At 37.2% G+C, this 21,625-nt stretch overlaps 1 protein-coding gene across 13 annotated transcripts in view; it reads left to right on the plus strand.

Moving 5' to 3' along the window:
* SMG7 (SMG7 nonsense mediated mRNA decay factor) overlaps positions 1-21,625 on the plus strand; it is an 86,264-nt gene that overhangs the window by 48,258 nt on the left and 16,381 nt on the right. For all 13 annotated transcript variants that reach the window (XM_024976349.2, XM_024976351.2, NM_001193205.3 and 10 more), the window contains 7 exons: positions 1,478-1,610; positions 11,245-11,416; positions 12,597-12,668; positions 13,486-13,636; positions 13,991-14,126; positions 18,533-18,695; positions 19,043-19,199. In XM_024976349.2, the coding sequence (XP_024832117.1) occupies positions 1,478-1,610; positions 11,245-11,416; positions 12,597-12,668; positions 13,486-13,636; positions 13,991-14,126; positions 18,533-18,695; positions 19,043-19,199 (984 nt within the window). The remainder of the gene's footprint in view (positions 1-1,477; positions 1,611-11,244; positions 11,417-12,596; positions 12,669-13,485; positions 13,637-13,990; positions 14,127-18,532; positions 18,696-19,042; positions 19,200-21,625) is intronic.

Genomic DNA, 21,625 nt, shown 5'->3' on the forward strand with positions numbered 1-21,625 from the left:
TATATTTCAAGTGCAAAGAAACAGTGTTTGGATTCTCTGTATTGTATTCAGTCCTGTATTTAAACTATGATTTAGAAAAGGAAGTGTTCAGAGCAGGCTTTCTTTGATAAATGCGATTCTATAAGTCTCTCCCAAAGGAAAATACATTGTAAGGAAAGTTGTTCCTTTTAATCAAATAAGTAGATATTTCCTTCCCGCACTTCCCAACAAGACTAAGAAAAATTTTACGTATTTAGGCTATTCCACTCATTCTTTCTATGAGCTGTGAAATGGCAGATAACCAGATTCCCAAGTGAGTAAATAAATTCTTCCATGGAAGGCCTTGCCTTATAAACTGAAACAAGGACATTAACCTGGTGGAAAATTAAAAATCAAGAATATTCTGTTTACCTAAGTTGTGGTGAAAATTAGTTTTTCCTAATCTAATTTTCCTGATTTTTGCACACCTGACCTTTATATTGTTAGAAGACCTAGTAATAGAATTTAATCACAACCAAACGCGTATTTTTGATATTAGAATCATGGATAAGATGACATCAAAATTGCTGAGGGAATGATTGCCCTCAGAAATCATTAAAAACCCCAGTGCTTCAAAAGAGTCTCAAAAGCTGCCGTTGATAAAGAAATAGGTACTTTCCAGGTAGGTTGTAAACCCTTTATCTGTGTTGGCATCCTTTAATGAAGCCAGTATATCTTCCTTCCTTCTTAGTTCTGTTTTTTTGTTTGTTTCTTTCTTTCCCCCCTGTGATTTCCAAATTAGGGAGCAACTGTACTTCACCATAACTAAATTTAAAATGACTCTCTGTACAACTTGATTAATGAATGAAAGGCATTTTATAACAGGATTTTGGTATGCCATATTTCAGCACTGTGTTGTTTCTTAGTTTGAATAGCCAAAACTGAAATGTCAAAAATAAGTTTATATTTCAAGCTCTAGCAAAAATATTAACCCCAAGAGAAACAAAACTATTAAATAGAAATAGAACCAAGTGTTGTGGGAAATAAGTTTTAGAGAAATAAGAAATATGGCTTAATATTTATAAGGAAACCACCACCCCACCGCCACCCCCCGCTCCCAGGCATGCCACGTGATAGAAGACATTTTTTGGTGCAATGATACAATGTATGAAAATTTGTTAATAGCTTACTTTTACTTTGGTCTTACCACTGTAGTTCTAAGTTTGTACCGGGATTCCTAAATAGGTTCTAACTCTAGTAACCCTAAAAGATTAATAACTGAAGCCACAGTCTGATTATTCGAACATGTGGTAAGTGTTTACTAAGGTCAGTTGCATTCTACTGCTTGTCTAATCATGTTCAAAGGGGAGCATAAAGTTATTTAAGTGAATAACTTTAATGCAGGTTTACTGTCCAGTGTGTTATAATTATAACAAACAGTTCTTTCTTGTTCTCAGGGGGACCAGTGTCTGCCCAGTGAGTCACTGCTATACCAAATAGAATTACATTTTGTTTTCAGCTGGAATCATGCCTTTAAGAATCAGATCACAACACTACAAGGCCAGGCAAAGAATCGAGCAAACCCGAATCGGAGTGAAGTTCAGGCAAACCTTTCTCTGTTCCTAGAGGCAGCTAGTGGCTTCTATACTCAGGTGAGTTCGGCACTACATACCAGTTTTCCTAAAAATCAGTGGTGATTATTCCTTTGTGCACACCTTATTTGTATAGGCACTTTACGTACCCATAGTATGGTATGTCTAGGAGTGGATCATCTGTAATCTCAAAAAAAAAATGTCCAAAATTATTTACCATAAGACTATTAAAACAGTAAAGTCTCTGCTCTTTAAAAGGTGATGGTTCACCTTAAAGGTTGGAGGTATAATTGTATGAATAGAAAAAGGGTAATGAGAGCAATGCCTTAGTGAAGCAGCACAAGTACAGTTACAAGTGAACTGACTTTGCTTCATTAGAGCAAACGTGAATGTATGGGTATAGTCACTAAGAAAGTAACAGCCATGTTGTGCCAGGTAAGAAAGTCAGACTCTGTGATCTCGAGTGAGTTTCTCTAGTATTAAATATATAGTAGAATATATCTAGAGCTTCAAATGCTGTTAAGCTAAGAGACACAGTAGCCTTTCCTCAGTTTGAATAATAAGCTGTTATTTATTGTTCTCAGAAACTTTCCCTGCCCTTAGTTACATCTTGATATGACTTCTAAATCACATGAGGTAGAATGATTCTTTTTTGGACAGACGAATAATTCTTTTTGGACAATGAATTTTATTTAAGCAGAATTCCTTTGAAAACTTCATCCCATCCACTTGTAATAGCATTCATAATTTAATAAAATGTGTATAAATTCTCATCTTACAATGACAAGGCAAGATTTTGAGGAGCTTGCACCAAAGAAATTCACAGAACCTTCTGTCTGTGCTGCTGTTTGACCAGTGCTACCTATATTTTGTCTATTTTGGTTTTGCTGTTTAGAAAAGACTGTTGAAAGATATCAAATAGCCACCATCTTATAGATTTACTTAGACTAAAAAATTAATCATTGTTCATCATTGAAAGAAGTCAAGTATGTTTCTTGTTCTCACACTTCATTTTTTAATTGCTTCCAGCTTTTAGCAAAAGTTGGTATTTCTGGAGAGAAGGGTTGTGGTTTGACTTGACTAATCCTTAGGGCAGGTATTAAAAGGTTAATTCATTCTGCATGTAACTGTTAAAAGTCTTTTCTTTGTAAGACACAATACTAGAAGATTAGAGGGAAGAGAGGCCATCTTTAACTATCAAAAGACTATCCAGTCTAAATGAGATGGGTATATTAATAGATACTTTTTTTTGGCTTTTCTGTTATAAAAAATGCATACCAATGCCAAGAGATTTTAAAATTATAAAAAGTCAAAGCATTTTTCCTTACCCTCTCATTCAGGATAAATTACTCATGAGTAGAGTTTTTAACACTATTGATAATCACTTTTGTTTTCCCGGAAAGTTATCATTTATGTTTTTAAATTTCCATCAACAGTGTATGCACGTGTCTATCTTGATATACACTGAACAGCGTTAAGTATTTCAGTAAAGGCAAATGAATGATGAATTGAATAACATACTTCATAGATGAAGAATAATTTAATGTCTAGTTACTAGTGATGTTGAACTTCTTTCATTCTTTATTAGATATTTGTATTTTATACAATCAGTTTAATCATTTATTTTCCCCCATCCATTGTTCAGACTCTTAATTTTTTCTGTAGTAATGTATCTGAGCTCTTTCTGCATAGGGATATTAATTTTTCTTCCTTTTTTTTTGACAGACCTCTTTTGCTCCAATTTCTTCTTGTCCTTTCATTTTGTTTGAAGTTTTTTGAAATACAGAAGTTACATAGTTGTTGTTCTTACAGTACAGGTTTTTCTTTGTGCATTTGTCCCTAGATCAACAGATACTTAACAATTACATTTAAAGGAACAAATAGGCATTATATTCATATCCTAAAATTTGGAAGCAACACCAGTATCTTACAATAGAGTAATGGTTAAATAAATTATAAACCATCTGTAAAATGGAATTACAAAACTGTTATAAATGGTATTTATGAAGTTTTTTTTTATTGAGGTTTAGCTGATGTGTACAATATTATGTAAGTTTCAGGTATACAGTATAGTGAGTCACAGTTTTTAAAGGTTGTACTCTGTTTATGCTTGTGTGCTTGCTAAGTCACTTCAGTCGTGTCTGACTCTTTTTCACCCTGTGGACTGTAGCCCACCAGTCTCCTCTGTCCATGGGGTTCTCCAGGCAAGAATACTGGAGTGGGTTGCCGTGCCCTCCTCCAGGGGATCTTCCCGACCTAAGGATCAAACCTACCCGCCTGTCTTATGTCTTCTGCATTAGCAAGCAGGGCCTTTACCACTAGTGCCATCTGGGAAACACTTGCTCTGTTAATGTATTGTGAATGTTGGTTATAGTCCCTGTGCTGTGTAATTATGTCCTTATGGCTTATTTATTTGGCACATAACAGTTTGAACCTCTTCATCCCCTACCTCTGCCTCTCCTCTCTCCTTTGCCTTTCCTAGCTGGTAACCACTAGTTTGTTTTCTTTATCTGTGAGTCTGTTTCATTTTTTTGTTATATTTACTATTTTGTTGTGTTTTTTAGATTCCACGTGTAAATGATAACATATAGGCATGTACCTTTCTCTATCTGACATTGCATTTAATATAATCTCTTCCAAGTCCATGTTGTTGCAGGTGGCAAATTTTCATTCTCTTTTATGGCTTAGTAGTATCCCATTGTTTGTGGAGATACACACACACACACCCCCCACATCTTTTTTATCCATTCATCTGTTGATGGACAGTTGGGTTGTCTCCGTATCTTGGCAGTTGTATATAATGCTCCTGTGAACATTGAAGTGCATGGATGTTTTTGAATTAGTGTTTCTGGTTTTTTTTCAGTTATATGCCCAGGAGCAGGAGTGGAATTGCTAGGTAATTGGGTAGTTCTGTTTTTATTTTTTTGAAAAACCTCCATACTGTTTTCCACACTGACTGTACCAACTTACATTTCCACCAGCAGTGTATGGGGGCTCCCTTTTCTCCAGTTCTTCATCAACATTTGTTATTGGTGCTCTTTTTGATTGATAACCATTCTGACAGGTGTGAGGTAATAACTCATTGTGGTTTTAATTTGCATTTTTCTGATGACTGGCAGTGTTGAGCCTCTTTTCATGTGCCTGTTGGCCATCGGTATGTCTTCACTGAAAAAGTGTTTATTCAGATCTTCTGGCATTTTTTAATCCAGTTATTTGTTTTTTTTTGATCTTAAGTTTTATGAGCAGTTTATGTATTTTGGATATTAACCCCTTATCAGTTTTCTCTCATTTGGTAGGTGGTGTTTTCATTTTGTTGACAGTTTTCTTTGCTCTGCAAAAGCTTTTAAATTTAATTAGTTCTTGTTTATTGGAGAAGGAAATGGCAGTCCACTCCGGTGTTCTTGCCCGGAGAATCCCAGGGACAGGGGAGCCTGGTGGGCTGCCGTCTGTGGGGTCTCACAGAGTCGGACATGACTGAAGCTACTTAGCAGCAGCAGGTCCTGTTTATGAAGATTTTTTTTTTTATGATGAGGAAATTATATTAAATGAAAAATCACGATATAAAATTATGTATACAGTTGGACTCTAAACGTTAGTTGAATAGTCTAAGCTCAATGGGGGTATTAACAAAAATGGTATGTCTCCCTATTCCTAGCCCACACCCCCCCAATTACTACTTTGAACTATACTTCTTTGAATTCCAGATTCCCATCATAACCTTTCGGATAGATTTTGTACCATTCTCACTGCTCTTAGGTTTTTATAATAAACAGTCTAGTTTTAAAACTCCAGTCTCATCTCCACCCTAAATCTCCTCCTTCCTCCATGTAGTGGAAATCTAAACTGTGAACACACCTGAAGTCGGGAGGAGCAGTAGAGACTTGGGCAGGTATTGGATTGGCCAAAAGATCTTATGGAAAGACCAGAATGAACCTTTTGGCCAACCCAATAGAGTATCCACCTTCTGCAGTACATTTTTATATTAGCCATTACACAGAATATCTTGAAAAATGATTCTTAACCTTTTTTTTATGATGTGACACACCTGTAGCCCATTTCTAAGGGTTTGATTACTGCTACTGCTAAGTCACTTCAGTCGTGTCTGACTCTGTGCGACCCTATAGACGGCAGCCCACCAGGCTTCCCCATCCCTGGGATTCTCATTTGATTGGACACTGATAAATCCAAACAAATCTGCAAGGAAATATAGCAGGAATCATTTTTGTTGAGGTAGCAGGTTATTTGCAAAAACATTTTATGAGCAAGTCAATAATAAAATCACTAAATGTCTCAAAATATTGTTTTATAAAGGAAAATATTATTTTATAAAGGAAAATATATAAATAATCTAATTTTGAAATTTGTTTTGTGAAATTTTTGTAGTAAGTATTGATCTTTCCCCCACTGCATTCCACAGCCCCTGGTTGAGTCATAGAATGAGCAGCAGTAAACTTTTTTCAGGTCTCAACATTAATAGAACTTGTTAGTAACATTTTTTTGGTTATCTTGACTTGGTAATTGAAACAGTTAAATGATGTTGTAAACAATAATGTTCTGTACATCTTTTTTGATGACATGTGGTGCAGATTAAGCTACCAGACTAGGGAAGTACACCAGGTCCAAATCATTGTACAGCTTTATAGACTAAGATGAGTTTTGAATTTTAATCTGAAGTATAGTTGCAAGTCATTGGGAAGTAGACGGGAATAGCATGATAAAATTTGTATTTTTAAAAGATTACTTTGGATGTTACTTGGAGATTGATTTATCAGGGGTCAAGAATGGAAGGTAGATACTGTGCTGCTGTGGTAATGGAAAGATATTGATGGATTTTTAAAGTATGGCCAGGCCTTCCTAATAAATTGGATCAGATGTATGGAATCAGGATAGGTGAAGAGTCAGAGATAACTTAAGTTATCATATTGAGCAGCTAGTTGACTGGTTGTACCATTTACTGAGATAGGGAACACTGAGGAAAAGACAACTCTATTCATGCTACGCTAGGGAGATAGATGCCTGTTTGACATATAAGTGGAGAGGTCAAATAGGTAATTCGATAAGCTAAGCTAGGAGCTCAGTGAAAAGGTCAGAGCCAGAGTAAAATTTATGATTACAATAAAGTACCCTGACTTAGACATTAGGGTTTTGCATTTAAAACCATAAAACTAGGTGGGAACAGGTTTGGCACAGGAGGAGCCACATCTCAGTAGGAGTAAATCAGAGTGGTATCTTAGAAGACAAGAGAAAAGCACTTCACTATGAGGAGGAGGAACCAACTCAGTTGAGTGCTACAAAGAAATCAGGTAAGGTGATTCAAAAGGACCAGTTGGATTTGACACACAGAAGTCATTAGTGAAATTGATGGATACGTATTTCCTCATTTCTAAACCATTTTTCATATTTTAACACCTCTGAGATAGGGATACATTTACAAAAGATGGTCAGTTCACCATTTAATTGGCAGTTTTTTATTCTGTTACATAAATAATAGTTCATCTTACAATTATGGTATCTTGGATTTGATGAAATGTGACTTAAGTTGAGTGGTCCAGATAGAAATCTGATTAGAATGGATTGAAAAGAGACTGATACATGATTATCCTCATTTCTGTTTTCTGTGAAGATGATTTTGACTTAGATCGTTTTGTTAACTATTGGTATTTAAAGCATGGTGCTTCAAACCAGAACCAAATTGCCAAATGAAGTAAAGATGTAACATTATGCTGTATGGGTTTTTTTAAAACATAAAAATACAGAACAGTAGAGTAGTCCTTACTCTTAAGAAATGGGAGCCAAAAAGAAAGCGTTAAGTATCTGTAGTAATTAAAAGATATTCTGTGTATTCATAGTGAAAGTGAAAAGTGAAAGTCACTCAGTTGAGTCCAACTCTTTGTGACCCCGTGGACTATACCGTCCATGGAATTCTCCAGGCCAGAATACTGGAGTGTGGTAGCCTTTCCCTTCTCCAGGGGACTTCTCCAGGGGATCTTCCCAACCCAGGGATCAAACCCAGGTATCCCTCATTGCAGGCGGATTCTTTACCAGCTGAGCCACAAGGGAAGCCTGAGAATACTGGAGTGGGTAGCCTATCCCTTCTCCAGGGGATCTTCCCGAGCCAAGAATCGAACTGGGGTCTCCTGCATTGCAGGCAGATTCTTTACCAACTGAGCTATGAGGGAATCCCTGTGTATTCATATTTAGTTCTAAATTCTTAGGGTAGATTGAAGAGCTAAGTAGCAGTGGAATAGTATAATAGAGTTTTCACAGAATAATTGCCAAATACAGTTTTGTTCAGCTTATTAAACATCTGTTTCTCTTTAGTCCCACCTTGTTTCTGCCTCAACTCGTGCTTTCTCACCTGGAATCCTTTGAACCAGCAGGAATTTTTCCAGTATCTCTACCTACAACTCCTGGGTTCAGGCAAAAATTTTATTATAAGACAGCCACATGAAGTTTCAACCGTATTTGATTTACTTTTCTTAAATATCTTTTTTTTCTTCTTGATAGATAATCAGCTGTGCCTAATTCTCCAGTCTGTTCTTTCAGTACCTGTAGAACTCAATTGTTTGTTTATCCTCTGTCATGTTTGTTCTTGCTATCTTCCACAGAATCTGTTTTAGGGTTTTTCCCTTTTTTTGTTCCTTTTTTTCTATTTTCAGACTTTCTTGGCACTAGTTTTGTTTGCTCAGTTTTATGTCAGTAAATTTCTTGCACATTGCAAGTGTACAGGTATAAGTACAGTTGTAGGTAACCCCTGTGTTTCGTGAGAAGGGAATATAGGATTTTATATTTGGCTGTAGAGGTGCTTTTTATCTTAGGAAAAGGGTGAGATATTATATATCATTCTGAGTTGGGTCCCCCAAGGTATCTTGTTTTGTGAAATCTGTACTTATTAGAGAGAGTGGTGTTTGAATCAAGGTATTTCTAATTCTGTAATATTTGTCAAACAACTCAGTATTTTTGTTGCTTTCATACCCTCATCTGAAAAAAATGGAGCTTCATACCTGTGTTGAAGCAACATATTGCATTGCTTCTAGTTTATCACAAGGATTAACTGAGACAAACACATAGCCCAGGGAGTGAAACTTATTACAGGCATAGAATATTCCATTGGTTTATGCTATCGTGTATGTTATTTTTCTCTCTCTTCCTCGTCTCTCCTACTCTCCCTTCCCTAATTTATGTACCTGTCTCGCTCATTTAGCTGTGAGCTCCTTAAGCACACAGATTTTTTTATTTATCTCTGTGTCCCTATTGTTTTCCATGGGTGTGTGATACAATAACCAAGTATTTGAATGATAATCAGTTCAGTTCAGTTTAGTCACTCAGTCGTGTCCGACTCTCTGCGACTCCATGAATCACAGCATGCCAGGCCTCCCTGTCCATCACCAACTGCCGGAGTTTACCCAAACCCATGTCCATCGAGTCGGTGATGCCATGCAGCCATCTCATCCTCTGTCGTCCCCTTCTCCTCCTGCCCTCAATCTTTCCCAGCATCAGGGTCTTTTCAGAAGAGTCAGCTCTTCTCATCAGGTGGCCAAAGTACTGGAGTTTCAGCTTTACCATCAGTCCCTCCAATGAACACCCAGGACTGATCTCCTTGAGGATGGACTGCTTGGGTCTCCTTGCAGTCCAAGGGACTCTCAAGAGTCTTCTCCAACACCACAGTTCAAAAGCATCAGTTCTTCAGTGATCGGCTTTCTTTATAGTCCAACTCTCACATCCATACATGACCACTGGAAAAACCATAGCCTTGACTAGACGGACCTTTGTTGGCAAATTAATGTCTCTGCTTTTTAATATGCTGTCTAGGTTGGTCCACTCCAGTGTTCTTGCCTGGAGAATCCCAGGGACGGCGGAGCCTGGTGGGCTGCCGTCTATGGGGTCGCACAGAGTCGGACACGACTGAAGCGACTTAGCAGCAGCAGCAGGTTGGTCCTAACTCTCCTTCCAAGGAGTAAGCATCTTAATTTCATGGCTGCAGTCACCATCCACAGTGATTTTGGAGCCCAGAAAAATAAAGTCTTCCACTGGTTTCCACTGTTTCCCCATCTGTTTGCCATGAAGTGATGGGACCGGATGCTGTGATCTTAATTTTCTGAATGTTGAGCTTTAAGCCAACTTTTTCTCTCTCCTCTTTCACTTTCATCAAGAGGCTCTTTAGTTCTTCTTCACTTTCTGCCATAAGGGTGGTGTCATCTGCTTGTAAGTAAATATTTGAATGAATGAGAGTAGAATGTGAAGAGCTGTGTGGAGGGCCAAGAATTAGGTGCTTGAGGCTATTAATGTGGGGGAAGAAAAGTCTTTGAATGAAGGACACTGAAAAGAAATGATTGGCAAGAAAAAAAGAACTGGCAAGCTTAGTGATCAGTCATAAAATCAGCTGTTTTCAATGTGACAGAGAGATCCAATAGGAGGATGACTAGGAAACATCCATTGTATGTGCTTATTTTTAACAAGAAGTCTTTGACAGCAGTTTCAGTAGAGTGGTTGTGGATGGTGGGATGGGGAGTGGAGAGGCTGTGTGAAAGTCAGATCATAATGGACTAAGGAGCGACTAGGAATTGAGAAAGCAGATATGATACTTGTGGACTCCTTTGAAGGAATTCTGTTGAGAAGAAGAGACATTAGAAGCTTGCTAAAGGAGAAATCTAGAGTCAAGGGAAAATGCTTTGGTTCTGTGTGTTTTGTCTTACAATAATAATTATTGTTTTTTTTTGTGGGCACCATTTCATAGGCCATAGCAAAGAAGCTTGATAAGTTGAAAGTAGATTTTTAAAATGAGGGGATGACAGGCAGGAGGCAGAAAAGAATGAAACAACATGCTCAGACAGAGAAGTTATTTCTCAGTGAGAGAAGGAACCCTCTCATACCATAAAACTAGAGAAGAAAGGAAGAAAGAAGTGGATGTCTACATAATGTCAAAAGTTCCTTCCAGATCTCTACAGATGTATAGATCTGTGTATGCAGAGACCCAAGTTTGACCTCGGGCTTAAGAAAATAAATCTCAAGAAACTCCTGAAGTCTGCCAAATATGTTGGTTTGTATTTAAGTCAAATTTGTAACCTGCTGCTGCTAAGTCGCTTCAGTCGTGTCGAACTCTGTGCGACCCCATAGACGGTAGCCCACCAGGCTCCCCCATCCCTGGGATTCTCCAGGCAAGAACACTGGAGTGGGTTGCCATTGCCTTCTCCAGTGCAGGAAAGTGAAAAGTGAAAGGTGAAGTTGCTCAGTCGTGTCCGACTCTTCGATATCCCATGGATTGCAGCCTACCAGGCTCCTCTATCCATGGGATTTTGCAGGCAAGAGTACTGGAGTGGGGTGCCATTGCCTTCTCCAAATTTGTACTCAACTAGTCTTTAATGAGTTTTGTGTGTTTCTAAGAGGAAAACAAAATAGAGAGAGGTAATTTCATGGAGTTGCTTGCTGAATGAATCTGAATAGCCTACTCAGGTAAAATCATTTTTTTCCTAAATTGCTGCTGTTCCTTTTAGATGTACATCTTGGATTGCTCTAATACTTGGCAAGTTAAATGATATGATTTGTAATGAATGTTACTAGTTATCCTATGAAAAGTTGTCCTATCTTAGGTCTTAGCAGTATGTAATATTAGTTACACATGTTAAAGTATACCAACATTACTGTTAGAGCACTTCTGACTTAATACTAATCCTTGCTCATGTTTTCCTTTCAGTTATTACAAGAACTGTGTACAGTGTTTAATGTAGATTTACCATGCCGTGTGAAGTCTTCCCAGTTGGGAATTATCAGCAATAAACAGACGCATACCAGCGCCATAGTGAAGCCACAGTCTAGCTCCTGTTCCTATATCTGCCAGCACTGCCTCGTTCACCTTGGAGACATTGGTGAGCCCTTGGTGTGAAGGAATTGATAATACATTCATGCTTTTCTTTGGAGTAGTCATAGAAAGATTATTTTCTTTTAAACAAGCATACACGTACAACTTAGATTGTCATAAGAGAAAACTATAAAATGAATTTTAAGAAACTTTGATTTTCTGAATGCTTTGGGATTGGCAAAGGATTTTGAAGAAAGTAACTTTCATATTCAGATTTTATGCAGATGTAGGCAAATAATAAACCAGCAAAAATGTAATCAAAGCTTAATTTTTCAAAGTGATGCCATAATATTTTCTGAAAGACTGTATTCCTTTGGAATTGTGGAGTTTATAGAAATTACTCCTTCTGAAGCTGGGTTGCCTTCTTTTCTTCCTACCAGTGCATTAAAAGTTCATTTTTAATTGTTTGCTTTTTACAGTTTGATTTGTATTTCCATTTTATATATTTTATCTGGGAATGTTATGTAATATATATATTCTTGTTCATTCTTTTAAGGTGACCTAAAAAGGGTTGTGAAACAAATTAACTATAGGATTATGTTTTGACTGTCCTCAAATAACAAGGAGTGGATTTACATTCAGAGATTTTTAGATTTCTTGATGTCATAAATCATTCACTCCAGGAGAGGTCACATCAAAGCAAGCACCAATTTCTACAGGGAGATTCATCGAGTAGTAGTATATCTAGATTGCTTTTGCTTTCAGTGTGTTCTTTGCACACACATAAATAATATTTCAATAGGTATGAGGCATTTTTCAAAATCACTTTATAAAGATATTAAAGAAATACATAAATTTCAGATCATATTGTATAGTGTTTTTTGTTTTGTTTTGTTTTTAAGTGCCATATAACTCACCCCTTCTGTGGGCCGGCCCCAGGTCACCAGCATAGTCCGTAGTGAGAGCTGGTGATGGCATGACACTGGAGGACCTGAAAATGGGGCCTAGGTAAGCTTTGAAGTGGGTTCCATGCTGAGTGTCCCAGATAGGAAGGCCGGATGGACACTTCACACGTAATCCTGTAGTTAATTTGTTTTAAAATGCTTTGTCTTTAATCATCTTAACTTAATTTTAATGTATTTATTAACTTTAAATCTTTAAACTATAGCTGTTTTGGAATTACCCTAATGGTTGTTTTTATCTGTGTGTTTGTTTTTAAACTGAGCTTTTTTTTTCCTTCCTCTTAGCTCGATACAGAAACCAGACCAGCCAGGCAGAGTCCTACTATAGGCATGCGGCTCAGCTTGTCCCCTCTAATGGTGAGTTGGTTATGACACTTTACTCTCAGTAGAAAAATAGAAAATAGGTAGTTCAGGGCTCCTCTTTTAAGTGTAAGAAGCCAAAAGATATTTTCAGTTTTGGTATTGATTATTGTATTTTTCCTTTTAACTGTATATTCTGTGCAATTGGAAATAAAAATATTATTACTGTTGTCAGTAAAGCACTATGAATAGAATATCCTCTAATGGGATCTAAAATTGCTTCAACAACTGGCTTCCCCAAGAATAATAATAATACTTTTCTTTTTAATACCATAATTTCCCTCCTGGAAAAATTCTCTCTTATTACAAAAAGATAATGCTTTTGTCTTTTGATGGCTCTCTAAATGGGCGTTAGGAGTGATTCTTGAATTAAATTACTGTAGGTGTTTGGTGATATGCATTCTTGTTAAGCCACATTGAAAGTCCGTTAGATTCTAAAGGAGTCCCTTGCAAGCAGGGATGGCATTGGGACACACTGTTTCATGCTGTCTGTGGCTATTTTCCCACTGCAGTGGCAGAGTTGAGTAGTTGTGGTAGAGACTGGCCCACAAAGCAAAAAATACTTCCTGTCTAGCCCTTTCCAAAGTCTTATTTGAACTTAGAGTGCCCTCCACCCTAATCATATGACTTTTTAACCTATGTGCCATCACTAAAGTGTGCTACTAGGCCATTTTTAACGAGCTAGTCATGGGATTTACTTTATAAAATGCTCCCCATTGTTAATACAGAGATTTAAAAACTGACCTTCTGCATTCTGTGATAGCAAGACTTCATTGCATCTTGGATTACTTTAGAATCTTACTTTCTCCTCTAGGTCAGCCTTACAATCAGTTGGCTATCTTAGCTTCTTCCAAAGGAGACCATCTGACTACAATTTTCTACTACTGCAGAAGCATTGCTGTGAAATTCCCTTTCCCAGCTGCCTCTACTAATCTACAAAAAGCACTTTCTAAAGCACTGGAAAGGTAAGGTTGACTTTTCCAAATGGACTCAAATTTGGGCATACAAGAAATAATGGCCAGTTGCTCATGCTTCCTGTCTCTCATATTTGCCTAAAATCTAAACATATGTATTACAACAGTTTTGCATGTAGTCGCCACTGAATTTCAACCAGTCTCTGAGTTGTTCCCAGTGGAGTAGTACAGGCTGCTGAGTAGTAATTCATCTGAGCGTGTTACAGTTGAAAAGTCATTGAGAACACAATCCACTCCCTGACTCACAGGTGCTCAAATAACGTGTTTTTGAAAATCAAAGTCTCCTGTAAGACGTTTGAGCCATTTTGCTGTTTAAGATTCATGAAAGTTTTTCTTTCATTTCAGCCGGGATGAGGTGAAAACCAAATGGGGTGTTTCTGACTTCATCAAGGCCTTTATTAAATTCCACGGTCATGTGTACCTGAGTAAGAGCTTGGAAAAGTTGAGCCCTCTTCGAGAGAAGTTGGAAGAACAGTTTAAGGTTAGATTTTTTTAAACAGAATTTTTTCTTGTCTAAATGAGGAAGCATATGATTTGGAGGAGACTCACTCCCAGTTTTATGTCATTACTTAATTATGAAATGTTGATAAAACCGAAATTTAAAGCATGTGAAATTCTGGCAAACCGCATTCCTTCAGTTTAAACTGAGGTGCTATCTATATAAAGAAGTACAGCAGACATGTTTTCACTAAGTAGCTGCCATTTGGCAGAAAATATCATAGTGGGAAAAGACAAATTTTCCTCCTTCCCTGTCAGATCGAGCACCTTTCTTTTCTCAGTTTTGAAAGTCCTGCATTTGATGTTTTCTGTATTTAGATGTGATCTGGTTGCCTACTTTATTGGTAGTAATTCCATTCTGCGAACTGAGCTCATTGTTCTTACTGTGCTTTGATCCCTCAGGATTTGTGATTGACTGAAGGAAAGTAATGAGAATTTCATTCAGCAGGCATATATTTCACTAATTTGTACAAGGAGATAAAATTAAGGAACCTTTTTTCTAGTTATATGTATGAAAGTAATTTTTATTAGTATATTAACTTAGTTTAAATGATGTAGTAAAATATATATAATATTGGAGGAGTTAAAATTAACTGTTTTATTTTTAGTTCATTTATTCAACAAATATTTGACTAGTATGTGTCAGTCACTGTTTTAGTCACTGAAATCAACAGTGAACAAGACAGTCTCAAAGAACATATTCCTAGGTTACTTTTGAGTGTCTATACACTTGGGGAATTGTCTGTAACTATGGTTTTTCCTGTGGTCATGTATGGATGTGAGAGTTGGACTGTGAAGAAGGCTGAGCGCCGAAGAATTGATGCTTTTGAACTGTGGTGTTGGAGAAGACTCTTGAGAGTCCCTTGGACTGCAAGGAGATCCAACCAGTCCATTCTGAAGGAGATCAGCCCTGGGATTTCTTTGGAAGGAATGATGCTAAAGCTGAAACTCCAGTACTTTGGCCACCTCATGCGAAGAGTAGACTCATTGGAAAAGACTCTGATGCTGGGAGGGATTGGGGGCAGGAGGAGAAGGGGACGACAGAGGATGAGATGGCTGGATGGCATCACTGACTCGATGGACGTGAGTCTGAGTGAACTCCGGGAGTTGGTGATGGAAAGAGAGGCCTGGCATGCTGCGATTCATGGGGTTGCAAAGAGTCGGACACGACTGAGCGACTGAACTGAACTGAACTGAACTGAGGAATTGTCTGTAACCGGGAAATTGTCTATGAAGTATTATAGAGGTTTCACATTCCAGAGATTGTAGAACTTAGTTAAAAGACAGTAAATTAGCCAGATAAAATCAGTGTGAAATAGTTTTTATAGACGATCATTTTTTAGTTGATACTTTTTATGTGTAAGAGATTATACCAAGTAACTATAATTGACATAGTTTGTTTTTGAAATAAGCTTTTAGAGTCCCCTGCTGTTCTCTGCTTCTGTTAGTGACCTATTTAAACTTAGCCCATGATTTATGGGGTTGGGTACATGAAAGAAACAACCAACTTTTTAAAGCCCTAGGCTGTTCAGCCTAGAAAAACAAGTCTAAATATTATTCATTGTAAGTTTTCAGATATATGAAAGATTATTTTAAAAGAACACATCTTTGTCTTCCTGAGGTCGGAAATAAAATCTTAAAATTTAAATAGAGACCTGTAGGGGCTTACTAGGAGATCTCTCTTTTGAGAGCTTAAAAGTCAGATTGACAGCCATTTTTCTTGAATGGTTTAGTTGCAGTCTCATTGAATAGCAGGGGGTTGGACCAAGTGATCTTTTGAGATTGCTTCCAACTCTGATTCTATTCAAGATATACTCCGTAAATGGGGAGGGAGGGGGGACCTACCTTCATGAGATCTTCTCTAAGTCATTCTCATATAGAAGCTAGTCAATTTTGTAGTCAATTTGGTTCAACCTCAGACACTAATACTGTCTTCAGATATATATTTTTGCATGTGAAGTTCTGGTGGGTGTATGTGGGCAATTGCTAAAATAACACTTTAAAGTATTATTCCAACACTCTGAAGTTAAACATAGTATGAGGCAGATCTATTTTAAACCTTAGCCAGTATTGAAATGTCAGAAGAACATTGTTGGAGTGAAATTTTAGCATAGTTGAGTAAGTATTTCTAAAGCTTTTACAGATAATTAGTATTATCCACATGTAAATCTCAGTGTATCTGTCTTACCAGCAAGTCTTTACCTACTAAGCAGAAACATGTACCAACTTGAGAGGTCCTTAAGTCCTCATTGGAGGACTTAAGATCTGGGTTTAGGAACTGAGATACACGGCTTTTATATCTGTTAAATGTGTGCTGTTTCTTAACAGTATTTAGTTCAGTATAATCCTTAACTGCGTTGCAAGTGTCTTTGAGTAACAAAAAGTCAGTCCCAGTTTAACCTGTTACTATAATGCAATCCAAATGTTATGAAATTACAACTTAATAGTTATGTATTTCTAAAAGTATGGGTTATTCCTTCACTAAGTGTTTGAGTCCTATTGTATACTCTGCACTTCTCTCACTTCTCTAAGCTCTTAGAGATATAGAGGAGAACAGGACACAGTCTGTACCTTCATGAACTTGCATTATCATTTGCTAGTCCTAGGCTGCTTTCATATGCTATGTTTCTGTACATAAACTAGGAAAAAAATTTTGTTCAGTAGAACATTGCCTTCTAAAATAAATGCCACTGGATTTATAGATACAAGGGATACATTACTATAAATTATACTCATAGAAAAGCACACTTCTTGAAAAACAATATTCTCATGCCAGTCTTAGGTGTTTATGTGAATAGTCAGCTGATCTGTAAAGTTGGATGTAGAAAACGAAAGAAGAGTTTTATAGGAGCACTCTGGGAACGAAATAACATTTCAAGATATTCAGAGTAAAGGAAAGAAAAATGGTCGATGCCATTTGAAAAGGAGTAAGCATTCTTGATGTACATACTGGAAAGACAGATGGCAGGATGATAGGGAGAATAGAATTAAAGAGAAATAGAACTGTGTTTTTTCCAATGATAATGTGAAAGATCTTGTTAGTAGAATTATGGAACTTATTCTGGATGTTTCACATTCTTTATGGTGAAAAAAAAATCTCAGAATAGGCTGGACACAAGCAGCTATAAATTTCTGAGATGGTAGGATCTCTTGTCACTGCTGGTAGAAGTGTAAGTGACATAATCCATTTCCCATCATAAGGCTAGTGGCGGTGAACCCCACTTTCTCCAGAAGTTTGGCCTGGGGAGGGAGGGTATTTGGCCGTGGCTCAAGTGTAAGGTGAAACCAGGATGTCGTCTCTAATAGCTATCAAGTTTGTCAGGAACTTGTGTTGGAAAACTGTTTTCTGTGGGAGTACTCTACACTACTGCACATATTGAGGTAGCAGGGTGATGAAGTTAAGGCAGCTGAGAGCGTGCAGGTGAAGCCTTCCTCACGGGGATGCTCAGCAGATCACTGTGAGCATACACTTCTTAAGTCAAAGAAATGTGGTTGTGAAGGCCGTTGCTTTCCTGATAGAGGAATGTGTCAGTATAATTATTTGTACAAATGCCTGTTCAGTTCAGTTCAGTCACTCAGTCATGTCCAACTCTTTGCGACCCCATGAACCGCAGCACACCAGGCCTCCCTGTCCATCACCAGCTCCCGGAGTCCACCCAAACCCATGTCCATTGAGTTGGTGATGCCATCCAACCATCTCATCCTCTGTCGTCCCCTTCTTCTCCTGTCCTCAATCTTTCCCAACATCAGGGTCTTTTCAAATGAGTTGGCTCTTTGCATCAGGTGGCCTATAATACTTGTTAATGATTGCTTTGGATTATCCTTTACCCTGTGTTTCAGATATGTTTTTGCTATATATCTCATTTATAAATAAATTTCTTTAAATGTGTCAAGCCTTTGAAAGAGTAAACTTTATGACCAAGTTTGGAAGACATTTGTTACATGCCAAGAGTTCAGAAACATGCATTTTGCCTCTTTTTACTTGAAATTTTGATTTTCACTATGTGCACCTATTTTGTCATCATTGGTCCTGGTTTCATATTTTAGTATGTTTCCATCTCTTATAAAATAGCTTCTGATGAATTAAAATGTATAAATTTATTAATAGTCCTCTAAAAAGTTTTTCTCGGATCATATTAAAAAATACATAGTTTCTTGCAGTAAAAAGCATTGTTAAAAAAAAAAACAAAAAACAGCTCTGTGGTGACTGGGTTAAATCTTTTCAGGGCAGAAAGTCAACATGAGAAACATCCGACTGCATCATATTCAATTAAAATACTCATCTATAAATGTTACCGTTGTGGTTTAAATGCAGACTGCCAGTTTAATTGTGCTGAAGACAGCTTCAGTTCTTGATAATATATTCAGTATTCCTGTCTTCTTTTATAGAGGCTGCTATTCCAGAAAGCTTTCAACTCTCAGCAGTTAGTTCACGTCACTGTCATTAACCTGTTTCAACTTCATCATCTTCGTGACTTTAGCAACGAAACAGAGCAGCATAGTTATAGCCAAGATGAGCAGCTGTGTTGGACACAGTTGCTGGCCCTCTTTAGTGAGTATTAAATCATTTAACTTCCTGTGCCATCTTTTTTGGGAAGCATGAACTTTGACATTTTCATCGTTGCAACAAACCATTAGTAACATGAAAAAGTGTTTATTTCGTAATACTGAATCAGGAGGCCTAAACCCTAAGTTCTCTCCTTTTATCTGCTGACATCCCCTTCATCAACTGTATCTGTGACATTGCTAATGTAGAAAAGAAGATGTCTTTTTAGAAGGAAGCTGTAAGATATTTAAGTGTTAAGTAGCATACAGCCCAAGGCTCGTAGTAATATTTTAATTTGGACTGGTACACAATTTCAAATATTTTATTCTTTGTGCACACATTTTTTCTTTAAGTGTCTTTTCTTGGCATCCTGTGCAAGTGTCCTCTCCAGAACAAGTCTCAGGAGGAATCCTACAATGCCTATCCCCTACCTGCCGTCAAGGTGTCCATGGACTGGCTGAGACTCAGACCCAGGGTGTTTCAGGAGGCAGTGGTGGATGAAAGACAGTAGTAAGTATCTCGGAATTTCCCATTAGCTGTGTGCTTTGTTTGTTTGATATCCACAGATATGTAGAAACTGCCTTCTAACACAATATTGGAACAGTGGAGGACTTGTATTTTCCACCTACTCTCTAGAAATTGAACTGAAGACTTCTTTGTAAGCTTTTCACTTACTTGTTTGAATTCTTCATGGGAGGCACAATCTTAGATTTCTGACTCGCTGTGTGCTCCCGCATTCCTGCTTGTCATCCTGGGGAAAGGCATTTTTCACATTGCAAAATGAAATAGTTTGTTTCTTATTCATTACAATACACCCCAATTTTCTGTTTAGGAATTGAAGGGAAGAGATTTTTAACTTCTTCCATTCTTTTTTTTAACTAAGCTGTTTGCTGCTGACTTTCAGTAACACCCAGTTTGAGTTATATTTGTTCTAAGCATAGAGAATTGGCTATTATTTGGGCTCTCATGATTTTCCGTGTAATCTCTACTCAGAATATTCCTGACAGTTCTTAGGAATTATTCATTAGACAGTGACAAATGAAAGCTTTCAGTTTACCTTTGGCCATAGGAATAAATGGGCTTCCCTGGTGGCTCATTGGTAAAGAATTCATCTGACAATGCAGGAAGCCGCAGTTTCAATCCCTGGTCAGAAAGATCCCCTAGAGAAGGACGTGGCAACCCACTCCAGTATTCTTGCCTGGAAAATCCCATTGTCAGAGGAGCCTGGCAGGTTATAGTCCATGGGTTCACAAAAGAGTCAGACATGACGTAGCCCCTAAACAACAATAGAATAAATACCTGCAGTAAGGCTTTGCAGTGAGTGAGAAGCTTCTCTCCTGCATACTTTGATGGTGGATATTGGGAGAGTCTCTGAAATTTCTACTTTGTGGCTCAGCATCTACATATTGACCAAGGTCACAACCTGAAAAATGTCCTAGCCACATTCAGGACCCCATGATCCCTCTTACTTTGTGCTTGTCTTACCTCTTCTCCTCTCAAATCTAACTTTAAGCGCCTTCATTTTTGATATTGTCATGAACAGAGTTTAGCAACATAAGCACAGCATACTACACTTCTCTTTTTCATGCCAAGGTAGTAAAGTTATATTTTAGATAGTGTTTTCTTGCACAGAATTTTCATTTCTTAACCAGAAGCTATACCTTTTTCCTTATCATGTGTACTTTAGAACTTGTGTTTGGTTCAGTAAGTTGTATTAGTAATGTTATGGAAAAAGCATTGGTATTTTTATTTAGTTTTTTTTTGTTCCTATACAGTGAGTGATCCTTTAGGCCCATTCTATGCATTCCCATTTCTTTTCTTTTCTTTTTTAGTTTTTTTTCACTGTGCCACATAAGTTGCAGGATCTTCGTTCCCCCACCAGTGATTGAAGCTGGGTCACAGCAGCGACAGCCCCGAGTCCTAACCACTGGGCTGCCAGGGAACTCCCTGTGCATTCTTATCATCGCAAAGGATATTCAACCAGAAGAAATAGCTTTATTTTCAAACTTCTTTCCTTTTTCTTCCGTATCATTTACTCTTCTCCCTTTCTTCTCTCAGATTTATTGGGATCTTTAAATTATGTCCTTGCAGGTATTTTATTTTATCTTAAAGTATGTTATTACTCATTTTCAGCTTGTTTGAGGTATTTCTCTAAAACTGAAGATTTTCCTAATGTGTCAGATACATCAAGGTGTAGTAATCCTCATATCTTTTAAATGAGGGTAAAAACAATTTTCTGAACTTCAAGTAAACTTCAGTTTCTTGCTTTTGACCATTATAATTTCTAGAACTTGTTTTCTTCTATACTTTTTTGAGAACATGTTCTCTTAGACTGATAAGTACATGAAATAGTGATTTTTTTTTTCTTTGTAGAAAGCAGAGTTAGACTTAAGTAACCCACAGTGGGGTAAAGCAATATATCATTAGGTCATTTCTTATACTCTTTTTTGTCTGTTTCTTGAGATTTCATATTTGTTGCATAGAGACATTGTTCTAGTCTAGCATGCTTTTTTAGGTTATTAACCTTCCTTTTCAACTGTCTCTTAACTCATTACATCCTCAAAGGCTTGTAGCAGACATTTATTCTTCAATGTTGTTTCCTTATATATTTTTTCTATATTATTCATTTATATATATTTTAAAGTAGCGTATTCCCATATTTTAAAGTGTACAGCTGTCAGCTTCCAGGTTTTTTCTCTGATGTGATGATATGCATCCAATCTCTCTATCCTGGGCAACTCACCCTGGGCTTTTTAAATTTTTTTAAAGCCACACTCTTTTACCAACATGGTGGTTACATATTTCTAGAAAATCTTAATATTATCTTAAGTAGATTGTAATTATTTTTAATATTTTAACTAAGTATTAAGAATATTTTTTAATATTTTGCAAACTTTGGCAAAGGTTTGGTGTTAGGAGACAGAGGTAAGGACATT

This window comes from Bos taurus, chromosome 16 (genome assembly GCF_002263795.3).
Source record: "Bos taurus isolate L1 Dominette 01449 registration number 42190680 breed Hereford chromosome 16, ARS-UCD2.0, whole genome shotgun sequence".
Classification (NCBI taxonomy): Eukaryota; Metazoa; Chordata; class Mammalia; order Artiodactyla; family Bovidae; genus Bos; species Bos taurus.